Genomic DNA, 19937 nt, shown 5'->3' on the forward strand with positions numbered 1-19937 from the left:
ATTAATTTCCCGACTCCCATAATTAAATTCCCGACTCCCAGAATTAAAAATCCGACTCCCAGAATTAAAATGACGACGCCCAAGGCAAATGCGCGCTTCCGCGCGCCAAGACCGCAAATGACCAAAGAAGGAAAAAAGAGCGCAAGATTAAATAAGAAGCGTGGCTCACCTGAATATGCAATTGGGCATGAAACAACCCAGGGCTAAGCCTCTCGCCCGCGGCCATGATTTCAGCAATTTGGTGCTTGCAAGGGATCCCCATGCGATCCGAATAATCACCATGGCACCGATCCTTTTCTCCAAGGTTTTTGGCTTCCAAGAAATTGTTGAAGGCCTTGCGGAGTGCGTAATTTGTGATAACGCCTCGGCAGTCGTGGAACAACTTGGGAAGGTAGCGCAGCGTTGTGATCTTCTGCTGATGGAATTTTGCAGCTATTTCGTGGAATTGAGACTCCAGAGCGTTACTGATGAGCGTAATGACTGAGGAAAAGCTGTGCTGGGGGCCGAGAAGATGAGACTTGATGAATGCATGGGCCGATTCCATTCGAGATGTTGTTCGGTTGTCAAAATGCGCCAAATTTCGAGTCCAACCGTTTGAATAATGCTCCGCAACAGGGAGCCAGGTTTCTGTGACGTATTTTTGGAAAGCTGGACCGTATTTTGTTGAGAATCGGTTGAAAGACGAGCAGAAATCAGCCTGAGTTCGCAATTTTACCAAATTTGACCAATAACCAAGCATTTCCTTCTCTTGAGCTTGATCCTTGATTAATTTTGAGGCTTTGGCGAGGAGATTCTTCTGGATATGCCACGCGCAGAGCATGAGATCGGCGTTGGGGAAGGTAGCATGGAGGGAGTTCATCAGCGCTTGTTCTTGATCAGTAAGGACGACAGCCGGGAGAGGAATATTGTGGGATTGGAAGACCGCTAGCAAAGCTTTGAGAGCCCAATCGTAGAATATTTTGGTTTCCTCAGCCATGAAACAGAAAGCCACGCTGAAAGTCTTGTTCGCGCCGGTGATTCCTGACACATGCAGCAAGGGCATCCGGTATTTGTTTGTCTTGTACGTGCAATCAAGAAGGATGACGTGGTGGTAGGCCGTGAGCAATTCGACAGATTGTGCGTGACAAAAGAATAGCGCCTTGAGTGTGCCTTCATTGTTGACTTTTGTGTCCGTGGTGAAATCCGTGTTGCGTAAAGTTTGGTTGAGATGAGCCACGGGGCTGAGACCTTGGAGGAATTCTAGTTGAGCCTTCCTGCGGGCCGCGTAGATGGTACTGACAGTTGCTAGAATTTTTTCGTTGGGGTGAGTCTTCTTGAGTGCTTCTAGAATAGCTGCGGGTCTTAAGCCAGATTCACCAAGTTTCTTCATTTCTTTGTACAGTGACAGAGTCAGCTTTCTATTTGAAGTGTGGGCGGCAGCATACAAGGACGGCGGATGGTTGTGACACGGGTTCTTGATGGATAATTTCCAGACATTGGTCTTCTTCTGGAAGTAGGCCGCGGCGGCAAACGGGCAGTTGATTAATCTTGTTGATTCAGTCTTGGTGTGCGCTTCGCCAGGTTGTCTATTTTGATCTGGATGCCCGCCCCTAAAATTCAAAAAAATAGATGAATAATATCAGCCCACAGCTAAAGCCAATGGGAGTTGAAAAAAAATTGTGGGAGTTGGAAAATTAAACATGGGAGTTGGAAAATAAACTTTGGGAGTCGGGTAACAAAAAATGGGAGTCGGAAGATTAAAAATGGGAGTCGGGAAGTAAAAAACCGGAGTTGAGACAAAAATCGTGAAAAATTTGTAAGGTGAAGTTTTTTGCGGCAAAAGAAAGGTGCACACTGGCACAAGAGATCAAAAAATAACAAAAAAACTCACCTGTCACACTTCCAGGTCTTGCTTTTCCCCGCTACACTCCTCCTGGTAGCAATGCCATACCCGTGACGGACAGCGACATCTCTTAGCACAGCGGTTATCTCCTCCAGATTTGTGTAATCACCAGCAGGAGGCACGGGAAATGTGTAACGGGGATCGCCGGTCTCCGGATCAACCTCAAATTCGTCTTCATTGAAATTCACCACAAATTGTGCCGCAGGATCTTTGGCGTCTTCTTCTTCTGCATCCGTATGGTACTCCTCATTGTTGTCTCTCTTCTCAGTTTTCTCAGATATATCCTCAGAATTTTTTTGGGCTTTTTCTTTGTGATTTTTGATCTTTTTTTGGTTGATTTCTTCTTTTTCTTGATTTTTTTTTTGGTTTTTCTTCATTTTTCGCGGTTTTTTCATTTCTAGCAGGGGTTTCATCTAATGTAAAACTTTCACTAGTTTTTTCAAGGATATCTAAACAAGATTCTAACAATATTTCAGCTTTTAACTCATTATAAATTTGATCTTGAGTTTCTTCTTTCTCTTTGTTTTGATCATCATCTTCAGAGTCTTCTTTTTCTTCACTTTCTTTATCTTCATCGTCATTTTTTTGGGCTAGGAGTTCTTGGGTCAGTTTGAGCAGATCTGGGTCCAAGTTCGCGTCCGAGTGCGAGTGAGAGGCCGGGGAGGCTATTTCCGTGAGGGGGAGCGCGTTTTGCGACATTCTGAGCGTCTAGATCGTCTAGATAGGCGTGCGGTGAGCGTACGTTCGGGGGGATCAATCGATTGAGGCTAGTCGTCTCGTCTAGTCGGGTTGGCGGTTCGATCTGGGAGTCAGCGTGCACGGTTGTGGGTGCGCGAGATCCACGTCAACTCCCCCGGGATGGCTTTAGGGGGTCAACTCCCGCTTTGAAGCGGGGAATTAGTATTCCGACTCCCCGGTGGGGGGTCCGAAAAAATAATCTTGATTAATTAATCCAAGTTTAATAAATTCACAGAAACAAGCCAAGCAAGATCTAAGTTTTGGCATAAATTTTGCTAATTTACCATGCCAAGCCACTCAAAACTCCTTATGGGCCTGACACATCCACCTTTGACTCTCTCATACCCCCGAACACCATTGGTGCCATGGGTAGGCCCTCCAGCTTGTGCCACAGCAACAAGCAAAAAAGGACCGGCATTTTTTGTCTCAAGCAGGGGCCTAATCAAGCGAAGTAGGGGGCCTGCAGGGAGGGGCCGGGACGAAACCAGAACCCCTGGGGAAAAGTCGCTTCACCAGACCTACCCTCTATTTATGCCTCTCACAGGTTATTTCGGCCCACTACGCCTGCATTCGACATCGCCACGCCAACAAACAACCCGCCTAGGTACAGTCAACTATCCCCTGGCAACCTTCACCGCGCCGCCGCCCAGTCCAGCACACCTAATCAACCGCGCCCCCGCCACGTCTCCGCTGAATTGTGATAACAGTAACCTTGACCCTTCAGATATCCAGACGCCTCGTGCAGCTTCACCTCCCCTACAAGCCCAACCCGGCAAACAGGAACCATCCGTGTAGTACAATTCAACAGGCGCCACAGTCCCTTCCCCTTTTTCTTCCACAGCATGCGGCTTGACTCGAAATTCTGACTATTGACTTAGCCGCTCCAGCCCCCTTAATCCCCTTACCTTAACATCAGGCCTACACAGTGCTTGACAACGGAATTGCCTCCTTTGGGACCCTCGCCTCCGTGTTGATACCATAATATCGTCTCCGCGGCGCTGGTCAACTGATTGCTCTTACCTGAGCGCCCGATTTTTGGCCAGGTCAGTACGCTTGCGCATTCAACTGGCCGCACCCTTCCACAATACAAACTTTATACCGTTAGTCTTGTCCCTCTCGCCTGAATCCTCAGAAAACTTGAAACCAACTAGGCGTACTGACCTAATCATCTCGCTGCATTTGCCTGGATCTAGCAACCAACCCAGGCCACTTTGCTAATTACCTGAGCACCCGATTGTTGGCCGGGTCAGTACGCTCGCGCATTCAACTGGCCGCACCCTTCCACAATACAAACTTTATACCGTTAGTCTCGTCGCTCTTGCCCGAAGCCTCAGAAAACTCAAAACCAACTAGGCGCACTGACCTAATCATCTCGCTGCATTTGCCTGCGTACGTTTTGTCAAGTGTAATTGTAAGGTGTCTTGATTCCCCCTTGCGAACAATGCGCTCCATTGCAATGATAATCGGCGACTTTTGCTTTGGAGGGGGGGGGTTTTGGGGACTGAGGGTTTTGCCGGGGGGTGGCCTTGGCGGACGATGCAGGTGCTTAGTTGGGGCTGACGACTATCATAACTTGATTGGCGTGTGGGCTTATGAGATTTGATTTCAATACCCCACTGGCGAGTCGAAATCCGATGTCGGAGTCTACTCACCATGATAGGCCCTTGAGGTTAGTGACAATGAACACGCCGAGCGGACAATCGGCCCAGATTTTGGTTGAGGAGCTTCAACTACGGTACCGCGTACAAATCAACCATCTCGTCTTGGATGTCAGGACCGGAGTGGCAAAATCAAATGCATTCCTTGCCCTCAGCCCCAATGGTTCGTCACGTGGCGTCATGGCTTGGTGTATATTGCTTAGCCGTGACCCCACCGCACTACTGACATGTCACTGATTCAGGCGAGATTCCAGTGCTGATTGATAACAACGCGGATTACTTAAACAAGTCGGCGGCGCCCTTTGCTTTGTCGGGAGCGGGCGCGATTATGCTGGTAACAACAGTGGGTCACTACTTTACGGTTATCGGTAAAGTAGCGTTATCGTAGCGATTTTTGGTCACTCTACGATAACCGGACTGGTCACCACTGTGAAATCTGGTGTGATATTGATAAGGCACTCAGGGAGAGTTTTTTTTTCAAGGAAGCTACGATATCTATGTGCAGAGCAGCAGTTATCGAGCAAGATATTGAGCAATAAAAGGCCATATTAGGGCAAATTTGGCCTTTCATTGCTCATCAATGTGTTCATTTACCAGTAACAGCTGTATGAAAGGGCCATTCTAGGGCAAAATTGGCCTTTCATTACAATAACTCGTTAATTTACCAGTAACAGCCTTATGAAGAAAGGCCAGTTACGATAACCGTGACACTGCTATCTGCGCGCTAGCAATAACGATAACCGTGAAAAACATAACTGAAGGTCGCTACTTTACTCTCCTGGCCTGGTTATCGTAGAGTAAAGTAGCGACCCACCGTTGCTGGTAAGACGTGTCGTGTTGAACATCCGGATTAAACGTGCTGACCGCTTTTCTCAACAACGGCTAGCACTTGGCGAAACAGATTGACAAAGCTAACTTATTTTATGGCGCGGGTGAGCGTGAAGATTCCAACGTGGTCAACCTGATGGAGTACGGCTTGACAAATATTGCAGTTCCCACCAATGAATTGATCCATTTCGAGCGTGCGTTTGCGATCTGGCGCAATCTGGAGTCTTCAATGGTGTTGTTGATGCTGTCTGTGTCGCAGGTTCTGTCGACGGCGAGGCGCCATTGCTTAGAGATTACTGGAGGTCTCGTCTTATTGAGGGGTACGAGTATTTGGAGAAGCTGCTGGGCGGAGCAGGTGGCGGCACATCTAGGTGTTTTTTCGTGGGCGGAGGTGGTGGGGCCTATTCGTTGGCGGATATGATGATTTGGCCGTTTGTCGCCCTTGTTGTGCAAGTCTTGGCGTAGTTTCTAACTTGCTGGTCTCGTCAGCTGGTAAACGTATTGAAGGTCTGCCAAATCGAGATCGGCGAATTCACAAATGTCGAGCGTTGGCGTCTTTCCTTGTGCAACAGGCCGGCGGTCATGGCGGGAATTTCGGGGAAGTACAAGTGAGCGGCAGCAATGCTCTTCTCGGCAATAGTTGTGTGAGGTCGGGCGAACGCTGATGTGGTTGGCGGCTTCTAGGATGAATTCAAGCCGCGGGTAGGTGGTGAAATGGTGGGCGATGGGAGGATGGCTGTGTTTGGTGGGTTCGAGGGGCTCGTCGAGGTCCTTGGATTGCCGCGGCGGTTTTCACGGCGTGGATTATGATGGAGCAGCGAGCGATCTGTGTTTCGCGAATTTAACTGATATTAGGCGTGTATAGCTTGTTCAAAGCAATCAACTTGCCCCGTAGTTAAGCAGGGCTCAACTTTGTGATTTGCAAGGAAGATGGTGTCAACCTGGGTTTGGTCCGTTAGGTCTCTACCCATTTGAGCTCCTGTCAATTTTTGGTGCCGTTAGGGGCTGAAGGGGTGCCAGCGCCTTCATGCTGGAGAAATGCATCATTAATTCATGGGGGATGTGTTTTGCACCGCTTTGCCGGTGGCGGCGGGCGGCTCTCTTTGGGGGGAGCTCGGGGGCAAGGAGGCTTGGTGTGGGAATTTGGGCGGGGGGCCTGGCATTTATGATAATTCTCCGGGGGACGGGGTTGCTTGCGGCGGCGAAGCCGCTTTGGCCTCTAGTGAAATTAATTAATCGACTCCCAGCCTGGCCGTTGGAATTAATATTCCGACTCCCAAAATGCTTTTGGGGCCGCGCGAGGTCGCGCGGACCCAGGGGAGACGTCCCGGGTGTTGAGTTTTCTGTTAGTCTGCTACCATGATGTATCACCACAGTATGGAGGGCTGTCGGATCGACCCATGAGCACTACCAACCAACCACCCAGCTGGCAGCCACAAGCGTCTGTAGCCTAGTTGGTAAAGGCAGCACTCCAGTATGTGTCTCAGCATAGCTGAGGTCGTGAGTTCGACTCTCACCAGACACATCTTCATTTTACAGTCTCTACACTGGGAAGGTCCGCGCGATGTAAACGACTTTTGGGAGTCGATTTATTAATTCCTGGCAGTCGATTTTTCAACTCCCATTATTAATTACAGGGAATAAACCTGGCGTAGAAAAGTAGGTGGTAAGCGCTTAATCTGATTGGCTGCTTGTCAGAGGCGGAGGTCTTACGGCAACTACTTTTAAGGATAAAGCTTGTAAATATGCTAATAAGGGATTTTTGATATTTTTAAAGGTTTAATCCAGTGGATTTTATGTGCTGGGGATGGTTTAAAAGGGAAAAGGGGCTACAATAGTAGCAGGGGAGAATATTCACGGCAAACTTACAGTTTATGGGCGGTGAATGGTCTGGGGGATCTTTTCCTGAGGGCCAAACAGGCCTCTATTTATAGAGGGGACTTCAGTGGGCGTAAACACTAAGTCCTTTTCTCCCTATGGGAGTATCCTGGAGTGTAGCCGTGAAAAGGGCTTGGCTGTGGGCAATTTATTTGTATTGAAATAGACTAATTTCCCTGACTCTGTCACATGACATATTTATAACCAATTGTCATGTGAAAGAGCTTCAGTAGAAGTCTACATAACACTTTCACGGGGTATTTTTACACGAGTAATATTACTCATTATTGTACAACAGTTTATTTTTATGTACTTTAATTGTTTTACTAAATATTTGTATGTAATACTATTTTTGGGCGCTTTCTGTGGCCAATTCTTATTTATACAATTAGTACATGAAGGAATAGGAATAAGGGGCGTTTAAGTGGGTGACCCCCCTTAATTTATGATGAGGAATCTGATTCTGCAATAATAATTTAATAATTATAATTATTTACTAAGTTATTGCAGTCTTTTGGATACTTGATGTATCTCTAAGGCTGACAGGTGACTTGAGGGTTGTGACAGGTTGATGACTGGGGCTGGCCGTGTACATGCTGGCCATGTCCATGAGGGTCCAAGAGGGTGTAACTTACAATCTAGCGGGGTTCCAGTGACGCTTCCAGTGGTGAATAGGGGTAAAATTGGCTGTAGAATCCATTCCTGATGTACGTTTGGTGGTATCTTGATGTCTAGTATGAGTAAATCTGTAGAGAAGAAAAAACTTTTGATTTTTCACTTTTCCGTCTACCACACCACCCAACTTGCTGGATGCCATCTTTATCAACCCTTTACAACCAGCTATCCCATGCGGGATATCCGGTAAGCAGTCCAAGATATCCAGTAAACTTCTAAAGGCCTGCAGATCACACCAGATATTTGTGATCCAAGGGTCCCAAATCTGCAGATATGGGTGGATAACTGGATATCTGTGGATATCTTTGGATCCCACATTTCTATCATGGAGTGTGCTTTGGAACACTCCTATAGCAATTGCAATTGGTTGGGCCCAAGGTTCAGGCCAGGTTTGGTTTAGCTTTTTGGGGAAATTTTTAGTGTTGGCCTTACCTTATTTGGTGCAAGCTGCCTGTCAGGAACCCCCTGTATTCCCCTGGGCTAGAGATGGAAATCAGCACCCGCCAGCAGGTACCTTTTGCCCTTCAGCAGGTACCTTTCTGCCCCTGCGTTTATACTAAACTTTAAGACCCTGCAACCACCGGAAGGCACCTGAAAGGGCGGCAAAGCACCTGCTAAAGTGAAAAGGGCAACTGAAGGATTTTCAACCAAGGACAAGTGGAGGAAGCAAAGGGAAAAAAATAGCTTTAGCCAAAAGCAGAAACTTTCTGAAAAAGGGACTGTGTAACTCACTCAAAGGGGCTTAAGTGCCTTTGTAGATAAGACCGACTGCGGGCTCAACTGTGCACAAGGGAACAATTTTGTCAGGACAGATACTTTGATTCCTTGTATTCTAGCAGGTTTAAGTAGACTAAATAAAATATGGTTAACTTGTGGGCGCGGATTTAATCATAATGAATAAGAATAAAAAGGGAACAAGCATTACAGACAAACAAGAAAAAGGTGAAATGTTTGTGAAAGGGAGAAGAGAGAAGATTGAGATCAATTGAAATTCTAACAGTACCCACTGTTGGAATCATAAGAACCCTCTTAAGAGGATTACCCCGGTGAGTAGTACTTTTGTACACTCACCAAGACCAAAACATATTGAATATTCATTTACTCTTTATGTGTAAATCCTGTGACAGTTAAGCTGCACGGATCAGCCAGATCACAAGAAGCTTTGTGGTCTTGTTCCAATCAATGACATAATCATTGTCAAGACTTACAACCTAGGCAATAATCAATTACCAGGTACAATGTAAGTAAACATTCAGATCTCAGCTTTAGTTAGTCAAAGAGCTAATCACTTTTCTTCTTTCTTTATAAACAATCAGATCAAATAACGTTAGCATCAATCAAAGCTATTATAACGATAGTGAACACTTACCAAGATTATCGTAAGTAGTTCGCTATATGTTTGTTCTAGTCAAAACACTAAAGATTCTAACGTCTTTGTGAGCTCGCACCCCGCGACCTCACCGAAGGAGTCACAAGGGTGTCACCAAACCACCTCTGACCAAGTTCTTAGACCTCGCCGGCCCGCGCTGTGCCTGTGGTGGACAGATTGGTACACGCGTGGGATCAAGTTTTGTTGCGCATGGCGCGCGCCGGTGGCCGTCATTAGGTCCTGTGACTCAATGAATTATGATTAGGTAATCTGATTGGGTCCCGCGACTCAATGAATTATGATTAGGTAATCTGGTTGGGTCCCGCGACTCAATCAAAGTTATGGCAAAGCTCTCAGCCCTCAAGGCCTTCTCAAGTTCAACGGCGCAGCGCAGCGCATCCCCAAGGCGTTTCAGGATTTCTTCACTCTCCCTTCCTTTCCTTTGTTCCTGTGTCTGGTTGTTTTGTTTTCTGTTTCTTGTATTGTTTATAGCGCGCGCGTGCGCGCTAGGTTGTGATGAGATGTCTGCTAGATATCACGAACTCCAAGGTTTGAGTTCCGTTCAAACTCAGGCTTTGGAGCGGCATGGACCCACTCTGAACCAAAATTTTAGTGATCTATCAATTGAAAGGTTATTTTTCCTGGAATAGTTACACCAGTACTCCGACGTCTTTAAGGTTAATTTTTCCCCGCAGCGCCAATCTCCTCCAACTATCTGGTTTAGATCACAACCCCGCCGGCAGTATCCCCGGCTCTCTCTCTCTCTATCTCTCAAACAAAAATCGCCGACGCGCCACTCCAGCCGTCAGAAAATCATCCCCCCCCCCACGCTTACACGACTCACCACGCGCCACTCCAGCCGTCAGAAAATCATCCCCCCCCCCCCATGCTTACACGACTCACCGCGCTCATTCACGGCCAATCACCCCGGAGGGCATATACATCTTAGTTTTCTTTTCCATTCCCCTCCCCCAACTGCCGCCGGCTTAGCACTGGACGGAGTTCCTCAGCGCCCTCCTAGTCCAGCAGGGAAGTACTGACACTTCCCATGGACTAGGTGAGCACCCAACCCTTCCTCTTCTCTTTCTCCTCTCTGTTGTATATAGAGGGAAGTACTGACACTTCACCTGGACTAGTTGCAATGCATCCCTAGTTAGGTTCCAGAAGTGCTCCCCTCCAAGGTTAAGACCTTGTATCGTGCCCCACCTGAGCCTCGCTCCTGCCCTTGCGCCCCCCATTAGTGAAGCTCGCTCGCCGAGCTTACAGTCTTGATATAACTTAATACAGCTTGAGTCTTAAGGACCAAATAAGTTTATCAACTGTCAATAACTCAAAACAGCAAAACTAAGAAGTAACTCTTACTCAATCTTTTAATCAAGTAAAGTTTCTTTCTTAATATTGTTTACTTCAAAGATATGCTACCGTGATACTGATGCAACATGAGTCGCTTACTTTCATTAAGACAGATTTCATCTAGTCTTATTATAAGATTTGATCTTTGCTTAAACTTTGGTCATTAGCATAGTAATCAATCAGCAGATTTCATCTGCCTTTAGGTACAAAAATTCTTCTTTATTTTTATTAGAAGATTAAAAAGAAACATTGTAATTTCCTTATTTGTAAGAAATAATACTTTAGTTTTCACAATTCTTACACCCACCAGCAGTAGCCAATTGCCATCTCTACCCCAGGCAGCCACCAGTGGTATTCTAAATAGAAGTCACCCAGATTGGCTGGATGTTTGACTTTGACAACAGAGTTTTTTAAAACCAACCTTTAACTCAACTCTTGGAGTTGACTCAAGATGCTGGGTTCTGGTTCTCTTTCAAACAAAAACAAAATCAAGGCTCATCATGGGCCTGATCAGGATCAAGACAAGAATTTAAGCCAAGAGAAGGGAAACTTGGAGCCTCAGAATCCAGCACCTAGCCAACCCCAAGAAAAGAGTCAATCAAAGAAGCAAATCATAGGTTAGTACTTTTCTCCTTCTGAATCTTATATCTTCTTGCACAAGTAATCTAATGGTTAGCTATGTTTTGATTTGTAGATTTCAATTTCAAGGAAAAGGCTGAATGTAATGACTGCCAAGCCAATTTATCAGGTGCCTCAGTGTCTGGAACAAAACTCTGGAGACATTTGAAACAATGCATAATGTAAAAAGGAGGTGTGATGAGACTAAAGAATGCAATTTGCACCTGGTTACTTCCCACAAGTATGAGTAATTGCCCAAAAATTGTCAAATTCTAGACACCCACACCCGCATCCGCACCTGCAGGCGTGGGAGGGGGCAATTACGTGTGTAATTGTGGCAAGTACTCACAGGTGTGCACGCCTTTTTGCGGCAAAAGCAGCAAACATCTCCTGGAAGTAGATGACCAGCTCCTGGTAATCCTTTTGATTCTTGCAGTAGAACACCCGGTCATCCTATTGATGACCGGCCATGGTCATTTATAGGATGAACAATCATTATATTGACACCCGTTCATTGGTCTCAATGCCCATTCATTATATTGATGTAGAGATGGCCTATGGCACCCGGGTGCCTGTGGCGGGTGCGGGTACCCCCCTATTTTTTCACAAATTCCTCATACCCCCACCTGCCATGGGAGGTACCCGGGTGCAGAGGGGGAGGTACCTTGGTGCAGAGGGGGAGGTACCCAGGTGCAGAGGGGGAGGTACCCGGGTGCCAGGCACAGGTCCCCGGGTATCACCTTTGATGGCCGGCTGACCTGTCATCAAGAGGTTTTGTCCTCTTTGACAGCCAGTCAGCCGGTCATCAAGAGGTTGTAGGCTCTTCAATGACCAGCTTACTGGTCATTGAGAGGTTTTATCCTCTTTGATGACTGGCGGACCTGTCATCAAGAGGTTTTATCCTCTTTGATGGCCGGCGGACCTGTCATCAAGAGGTTTTATCCTCTTTGATGGCCGGCTGACCGGTCATCAAGAGGTTGTAGGCTCTTCAATGACCAGCTGACTGGTCATTGAGAGGTTTTATCTTCTTCAATGGCCGGCTGACTGGTCATCAAGAGGTTTTATCCTCTTCAATGACCAGTGTGGAACTACTCTCAGGGAAGAATGGAGCTTGAGAGGGATTTGGTGCTTGAAGGGCTGCATCTCAGGGGAACAAGAAAAAGAATATAAGAGTATGGACTCTTAAGGAAAGGTGTGGCTATGGAGATTCTTGAGGTATGTCTTAAAAGGTATTTACTTGTCTACTAATCTAATCTAATAGTTGTATACTGAATATCTAGCTTTTCCAATCTGATTTATTGGCATAAGAAAGGCTAATGAATGGTGACCAGTTATCTGAATTTCTGGGGCAGGATCTGATGGGGAAAAAATGACAAGGCCAAAGAGGGCAGACTATATACAAAATTTGGAAGGTGGGGACAAGTGCCAAGTGGAAGTGAGTGGGAAACTGAGCCCTGGAAACAATCAAGGAGGTGGAGAGACAATGAAACTGCCAAGGTGGCTGATGCAGAAGCAAGAAGGGAATAGGAAATACCAACAAGGGAAAATACAGCTCATATGGGGGGTTGTATAATGCCAAGGCGGATATATGATGTCATTAGAAAGGGCTGTGGCTTGTACCAAGGTGATGATGTAATGAAGGGTAAAGACAAGGAAAAAGAGGGAGGCTGAAACAGTAAAAACATGTGGATTAAACCATAGGAGGATTATTTCATATTCTAGAATAAAAAACAACAGAAGTGAGGTGGGGTGTCACATGGTTGGGAAAAGAGGGGGGAAGAGAAAGGGGGGCCTGTCCTTGGTGTCAGAGGTCCTGTGGCTTGATTCTTGAGGAAGTTGGGGCCTTGAGTATTCCAGAGTGTTTGATAGTGAGGGGAAAAGCCTTTGATTTTGGTGCCATATTCAGGATTGGCTTACCACACCGGTCAGCCGGTCATCAAGAGGTTGTATCCCTTTTGATGACCGGCTAACTGTGTTGGAATTTGTCTTATGACATAAAATCTTGAAGGAGAAAAATTCCTGATGAGCAACATGGGTTTCACATGTACTCATGGAAGTTACAAAATTGAAAGATTTTCTTTCATGTGCAGATTCAAACTGTCCTGTGATGGAACAGCTGATTGGCAAAAAAACAGTATGCTTGATGATCAAAGACTATGATGTCATTGATAGTAAAGATCGAGAATCATTGAACTCAAGGTGATTTAATGATTCTAATCCTGATCGACCAGCAACAAGGATCTAATCAATTCTTCTTGAAATCAATTATCAGAACAAAGCTATCTAAAACAGAAATCAACAAGAAGTTGATAACTCAAATAACCTCACCTGTGGGTGAGTTAAATAATTTTTAAAGAAATCTTCTATTGAGATGAAAGGAAACTGATAAACAGTTTATAATAAGCTGTCTGAACTATCAGCTATCAATCTCAAAGAAAAGGCCTAAAGATTTTCTTAAATCCTGTACAGCATTATTGAACAGAATCAATAACACTTCAAAGCTCATTCACAATCAAAATTGTTGTGTGCTAACAATTATCCAAGTTTATTAAAACCACAGTTTTCTGGAAAAACAAATCATGGGTTCCCCCTAAAATAGACAAAATTCACCAAAAAAATGACAGACTTTGCCTCATAAGACAGCAAAGTACGAAAAAATTGAAAGGGTTTCCCCACTACACAGATACAAAAAAATCATGAGACCTCTATTAAAATACATTGAAAATCAAAATTAAAATCTCAACCAGCAACCTAGCCCCCTAACACCAGCATAGCTGCTGCACCCAGGCTCACACTCCAGCCCATCTCAATTGGATGGGTCAAAAATTATGGGGTTGAAGGCCCCCAGCAAAGCCAATGGCAATCTGCATAATGGGGGGCCCACTCTTTAGCCCCCCAGACTGCGCAAGTGCAACAGTGAGGGGGCGTGAGGACATGCCACCAGCTGGAAGTACAGCAAAAACGGGCATGCCCGGGGGGATAAACAAAGCGGCCAGAGCTCCTCTTTAAATATGTAAGACTTGCCAGTCCGCCACCCCTGTTCACATTTCAGCCTGAATTCTCCATTGGATGACACTTATCATCCGCCATGCCACTGTAATACTGCCAATGGTCACCTCTCAACCAATTGGAACTACTCTTATCCTGATTGTTCCTATTGCTACCAACCAGCCCCAGCCAATCTCCTCCTCAACCACTACACCCTGTACACAATGTATTTGTTCTGCAGCAAGGAAGCCACACAGACCAACTCCTGCAAGTGTGTTACAAGTTGGTGGCTGCATTGACGCTATCAAAGTCAAGTGCCTGGCCCTCCTGACAACAGCAGCGCAGAGCTCATGCAAGAGAACAGTTTGGCCAGGACCCTAACTTAACACAAGTCCCCCCTGGTGGGAGGCTTGCTGTGGCTGGCCGCGAAGCGGCCCCTCCCGCAGGGAGGGACTTGCACGTAATGTCAAAATTTTGGCTGGGAAAGAAATCACAAATGTCTGGAGGGAAAATATTAAGCCTCAGCCAGCCTCCCCCTCAGGTTCTGTGGACCTGCCCCAGAGCCAAAAGATACTTCTGGACCTCAGCTTTCATTTGGCACAGGTCTCATCTCCTCAATCCAAACCATTTGCACTGTACTAATGGTTTAAAAATAAACAAAAACATGAAGAAATGTAAACTAAGGATGCGCAACCATCATGCCTGGTGGATCCTGGATCCGCAAACCCGCAGATCCTACACATTTAGTGTTGCATTTTGTTGCATATAGGAAACTCAATTGTGCATATTATCAGAAAATCCAAAAATGGATCTTCAGAGCAATGTAATATTCTTCAGGGTTCCTTTGACCTTCAAGACAGATTCCTTCAATCAGTTTTGGAGCTTTTTTCTCAAAATTTTGGGTGAGGGTGCGCATCAGCACTGCCAATGAAACTGTCTATTCAGTTTTTTTTGTACATATTTTGCTGATTTTTAAATAATTATTTAGTGGTTTTGGGGTTGAATATCCTTCCTTTCCCTGCCAGACTTCAGACATTAGGCGTAAGCCTCTCCTGCGGAGAGCCCTCCGGGCGGGGTCCCCTGGACCCTCCGTTCGAGAGGCTTAGTTAAGCTAGGCCAGGACCCCTTCACATGTGGCTTGCTGGCCAAGAAAGCCAGGCAGATCTTCGAGGTTGGGCGAGCTGATTGTAACACACTTGCAGGAGTTGGTCTGTGTGGCTTCCTTGCTGCAGAACAAATACATTGTTTACAGGGTGGAGTGGTTGAGGAGGGATTGGCTGGGGCTGGTTGGTAGCAATAGGAACAATCAGGATAAGAGTAGTTCCAATTGGTTGAGAAGTGACCTTTGGCAGTATTACGGTGGAATGGCGGGTCATGAGTGACATCCAATGGAGAATTCAGGCTGAAATGTGAACAGGGGTGGCGGACTGGCAAGTCTTACATATTTAAAGAGGAGCTCTGGCCGCTTTGTTTATCCCCCCGGGCATGCCCGCTTTTGCTGTACTTCCAGCTGGTGGCGTGTCCTCACGCCCCCTCACTGTTGCACTTGCGCAGTCTGGGGGGCTAAAGAGTGGGCCCCCCATTATGCAGATTGCCATTGGCTTTGCTGGGGGCCTTCAACCCCATACTTTTTGACCCATCCAATTGAGATGGGCTGGAGTGTGAGCCTGGGTGCAGCAGCTATGCTGGTGTTAGGGGGCTAGGTTGCTGGTTGAGATTTTAATTTTTGATTTTCAATGTACTTTAATAGAGGTCTCATGATTTTTTTGTATCTGTGTAGTGGGGAAACCCTTTCAATTTTTTTGTACTTTGCTGTCTTATGAGACAAAGTCTGTCATTTTTTGGTGAATTTTGTCTATTTTAGGGGGAAACCATGATTTGTTTTTCCAGAAACTTTTGGTTTTGATAAACTTGGATAATTAACCTTCCTCTGTTACAGAGTGTTTAAACCCTTGGAGTGGCCATATTTTCCATGTAACAAGATTGGCAATTTCATTACCAGTGTTTATTATGTAGAGACTGTAAAATGAAGATGTGTCTGGTGAGAGTCGAACTCACGACCTCAGCTATGCTGAGACACATACTAGAGTGCTGCCTTTACCAACTAGGCTACAGACGCTTGTGACTGCCAGCTGGGTGGTTGGTTGGTAGTGCTCATGGGTTGATCCAACAGCCCTCCATACTGTGGTGATACATCATGGTAGCAGACTAACAGACAACTCAACATATTATCAGCACAGTTATAGTGCTAGGGCCCAAAACCCTTATTTTGATGTGTTTTTAGCCCCAGGCTTCATAAACAGAGCTGTCAATTTCCCCTGCAGCTTGTATAATGGTCCAGTCCTTGGTTGGCCCCTCCGTTTGGGCAGAGGGTAGGTTCTGTTTACAACAATGGTGTGAAGGAGGGGGAAACATGCTTATCTGGTTCCAAATCTGAACTCAGCTTTTGCTGAAGTAGACTCCAAGAACATCTTTTGGAAGATGATGGCTCCGAGTTTAAATTTAGCCTTGGGTTAAATCTGACACTTGTCAAATCAAAACGAGGAGTGCATGTCAGATATATGTGATTTGCCAGGATCTGCCAAAACCAAAAGGTTTTGATTGGATCCAAGCTATGCAAAAAACACAATACTTCTGGAACATTGCAATAAAGAGTCCTTGGTCAGGGGGCTAAAAGTGCGCCGCAGTTGTGCAAGCTTGTTATTCAGTCTGTCAGATAGTCCTGCACGGTGGAGATTCTCTTAGAGCAACCCCACCATGGGAGCTTTCTGTTGTTATAAAAGCTCACCAAGTTTAGCTCCCAAGCTACTGGGTCTGCTGCGGCATCCACCACACGGAAGCTATCCTGAGAGCTAAACTCATCTTTCATGAAGCCCCAAGTGCAGTAGTGGAGCAGTGTTTGGGGGTGTGTGTGTTTGTGGTTGTGAGATGTCAAGAGAAATTGAGATGTGACAGGGGCTATTGGGGAGCTCGGGTGTTGCTATTTTTGGCACCACCTGAGCTCCCAAGGCTCCTAAAACCCCAGGTGGCCCTTGAATTTCTTATTGTGGGAGCCAAATGTCAGATAGCACCCACGGTGGAGTTTCTTGGGACCCTGGAAACAATGATTGGCCACTACGCTACGGGCCAATATCCGTTAGTGTATCCGTGGTTATTTGGCGAGACAAATGGGGTATTGTTATCCCCAATTATAGCCCAATACACTAACAGTTAGTGTATCCAAAGGTTTTCATTGAAGATCTTGGGTATTGTTATCCAGAATAAACTAACAGGTAGTGTATTTCTTTTGGATAACCAACATTTCCCTGAAAGCTAGTGTATCAAAGTTAGGATAACAATCTTCTGCACTACAGTATCTGTTATTTCATGGTTTTTAGCCTCTAGAAAATGATTCTCAAAACATCATGTCCCAGATTTATTTATTTTTTGTAACACAAAACCAACTTTACAACCAAAAATATCAATACACTGAAAGTAATTTTATCATTAATTGCAGAGATAAACTGACAGTTATTGTATTGGTTATCAGGAATAACAACAGATAACAATCATGAAACTAGGATTTGGTTATTGTTAACCTGGCATATTTCAGCTACACTACCAATACAATAACAGCCAAAAAGAATAACATCAAAAAGATGTATTAGGGGGTATCAAGTATGAGAAATGCACAATTAGAAACCAGTCAATTGGCCAAAAGTGAAATTTTTCACCAGTGGATCCCAAAATGGGGTAGAAGAAGGACCAGCATGTTTTCAAAATTGCAGGTTTTTTCAAACCCATCAATTACATAATGGTGGATTTTGTCATATTTGATACCACCTATTTTTATTGCAATAAAATCAAGGATAACAGTATTATTTGTGTAGTGCAGTGGAAAAAACTAACAATACAGTTAGTGTATCAGCCCAATGTTGCTGGAAACCCCCAAAGTAGGTGAGTAATTTAAATGTATGGATTTTTTTTTTTCAAAATGGTAGGCATGAAGTTGGTATGAATGGTCTTTGAGGTTAGGAATCAAAAATGGCAGAAATGTATGAAATTTGCCCCAAAATTTGGTTCAATCAGCTACTACCTGTAGACACTGGCTTTTGCCCGTGTTTTTGAGCACCCCGGTGCAAACTTAGCACAAGTCCCTTGCCTGCCGGGGGGCAGGGGCGCGAAGCGCCTCGCACGAAGTGCGACCTCCCGTCAGGGAGGGTCTTGTGTGCAATCCACGATTCCTGGTGTGAGAGCCCCGCGTGCAGTTGGTGTTTTTTGCAGGTGGCCAACTTTGTGCCCCCAAATCCCCCACTTCCCAGAGGGCATGTTGCCCGCCTCTTGAACCAGTGAAAGACCTGCATCTCCTCTTCAAATTGGTGGTAGGCATGCTACCATGGCCCTCCTCCCATGAGCTGGAGATTGGCTCAAAGGAGCTCACTTTCCGAGAATCCTTTGAGATGACTAATAGAGTTGTACAGTTCTGTACAGTAAATCTCACTCCCTACACGGCCACTTTTCCTCCATGATTGGAAATTTCAACCGGGAGGATCAGGCATTATATCAGCAGCTACAAGGCCCAAATTGCATCAGAAGAAGCGCACTCCCAAGCACTTCTTAAGTCCAGAAGGGTGACCTCAACGGGCCAATGGTTGATGTTTAAAAATGAAAAGAGTGAAAAAACCTGATACAGGCTGATATTCCTGGGGCTCTCAGGCCAGATACAGGTTTTTGCAGTTAAGCCTCTCTGTGAGACAGAGACCCTGCGGGGCTGCCCCTTTGGGGCTCTCACAGTGAGGCTTTGTTAAGCTCAACCCCGGTGTGGTAATCTAAAAGGTGCCACTATAAATAAAAATGAAAATTTCTTTGCTTTCTTTTCTTTACATACTATTCATCAAGAATCATTGCCCATGGCACAAGGACAGGACTCTAAAGGACTAGAAGTTACACTTACAAGCTACATATATTCCAACATCAAGAGTGACACACACAACTCCCACATTTACATACACAAACCAGCTGCAGGACAGCTACACATGATCCTCATCCAAGTTTATTAAAGCCTTGGAATCACAAAACAAAAATTCAAGGGTTTGCCCTAAAAATCACAAAAAATCACAGAAAAAATTCAAGGGTTTCCCCTCTACAACTTCCAGAAAAAAATAGAAGGGTTTTCCCTCTACAAATGCCTAAATCAACAAAAAAAACTACAATTAAAAAAACAAAAACAGAACAATAATCTGCACCCAGCCACCTAACATCAGCAAGCTGATGCACCGTGGCCCACCATCCATCCCTGTCTAGCAGGGTTAAAAAATGGTGAGAGGATGGCCGCCAGCGCGCCGCACTGAATAGGGCTGTGACCCAAACGGCTTCCCTGGGGCTACGACCTGGGGAACAGGGAACGAGACAGCCCTCTAGAATACCCCGATTCCCTTGGGAGTTATAGGACCGCGGAGAGGGGGGGAGGAACCCAAGTGATCACTTTATTTTATTTTATTTTGTGTGATTTTTATTTGATTTTATGACTATGTACACAGTATTAAAGTTGGAAGACAGGTTAAAGTGGTCCTTCAAAGGCTTTGAACCACCCCTTGAGGCACAATAAGTTCTCAATACTGCTTGGCTTGAGCGCAGATTGCTGCCAATATACTACTCGTTGGCCTTGTGAAAAAACCCGCTCAGAAGCTGCACTGGTGGCCGGAATCAAAAGGTATTGGCGAGCCATTTGGGAAAGGATTGGATATTTTTTTTGACGATTGACCCAATAGTTGAGGGGCTTTGTCCCTTCCGGCTCAGGATCCTCATGCAAGTAATGTTTTATTTCGGCATTAATGCCCTTGACAGGCTCGCTAGGAAGATACAAAGCCGCAGAAAAAAAAAACAATTGATGGGGCTTGGTTGAAGTACTAGGGGCCTGGCTCCTCTTTGCGTCCTCTTGAGCAGCTTCCACTGTTTCCTCAAACGATTT

At 45.6% G+C, this 19937-nt stretch overlaps 2 protein-coding genes across 2 annotated transcripts; both read right to left on the minus strand.

Moving 5' to 3' along the window:
* Positions 1-5199: 5199 nt before the first annotated feature.
* Positions 5200-5690, minus strand: PtA15_10A624 (uncharacterized protein; the record flags this gene model as incomplete). The annotated part of the gene is made up of 2 exons (XM_053160819.1): positions 5200-5574; positions 5643-5690. 2 exons carry the CDS (start codon positions 5688-5690, stop codon positions 5200-5202), a joined length of 423 nt encoding a protein of 140 aa, XP_053024755.1.
* Positions 5691-14263: 8573 nt separating this feature from the next.
* Positions 14264-15363, minus strand: PtA15_10A625 (uncharacterized protein; the record flags this gene model as incomplete). The annotated part of the gene is made up of 2 exons (XM_053160820.1): positions 14264-14314; positions 15238-15363. 2 exons carry the CDS (start codon positions 15361-15363, stop codon positions 14264-14266), a joined length of 177 nt encoding a protein of 58 aa, XP_053024756.1.
* Between the last annotated feature and the right edge of the window lie 4574 nt (positions 15364-19937).

Source organism: Puccinia triticina, chromosome 10A (genome assembly GCF_026914185.1).
Source record: "Puccinia triticina chromosome 10A, complete sequence".
In the NCBI taxonomy this organism is placed as follows: Eukaryota; Fungi; Basidiomycota; class Pucciniomycetes; order Pucciniales; family Pucciniaceae; genus Puccinia; species Puccinia triticina.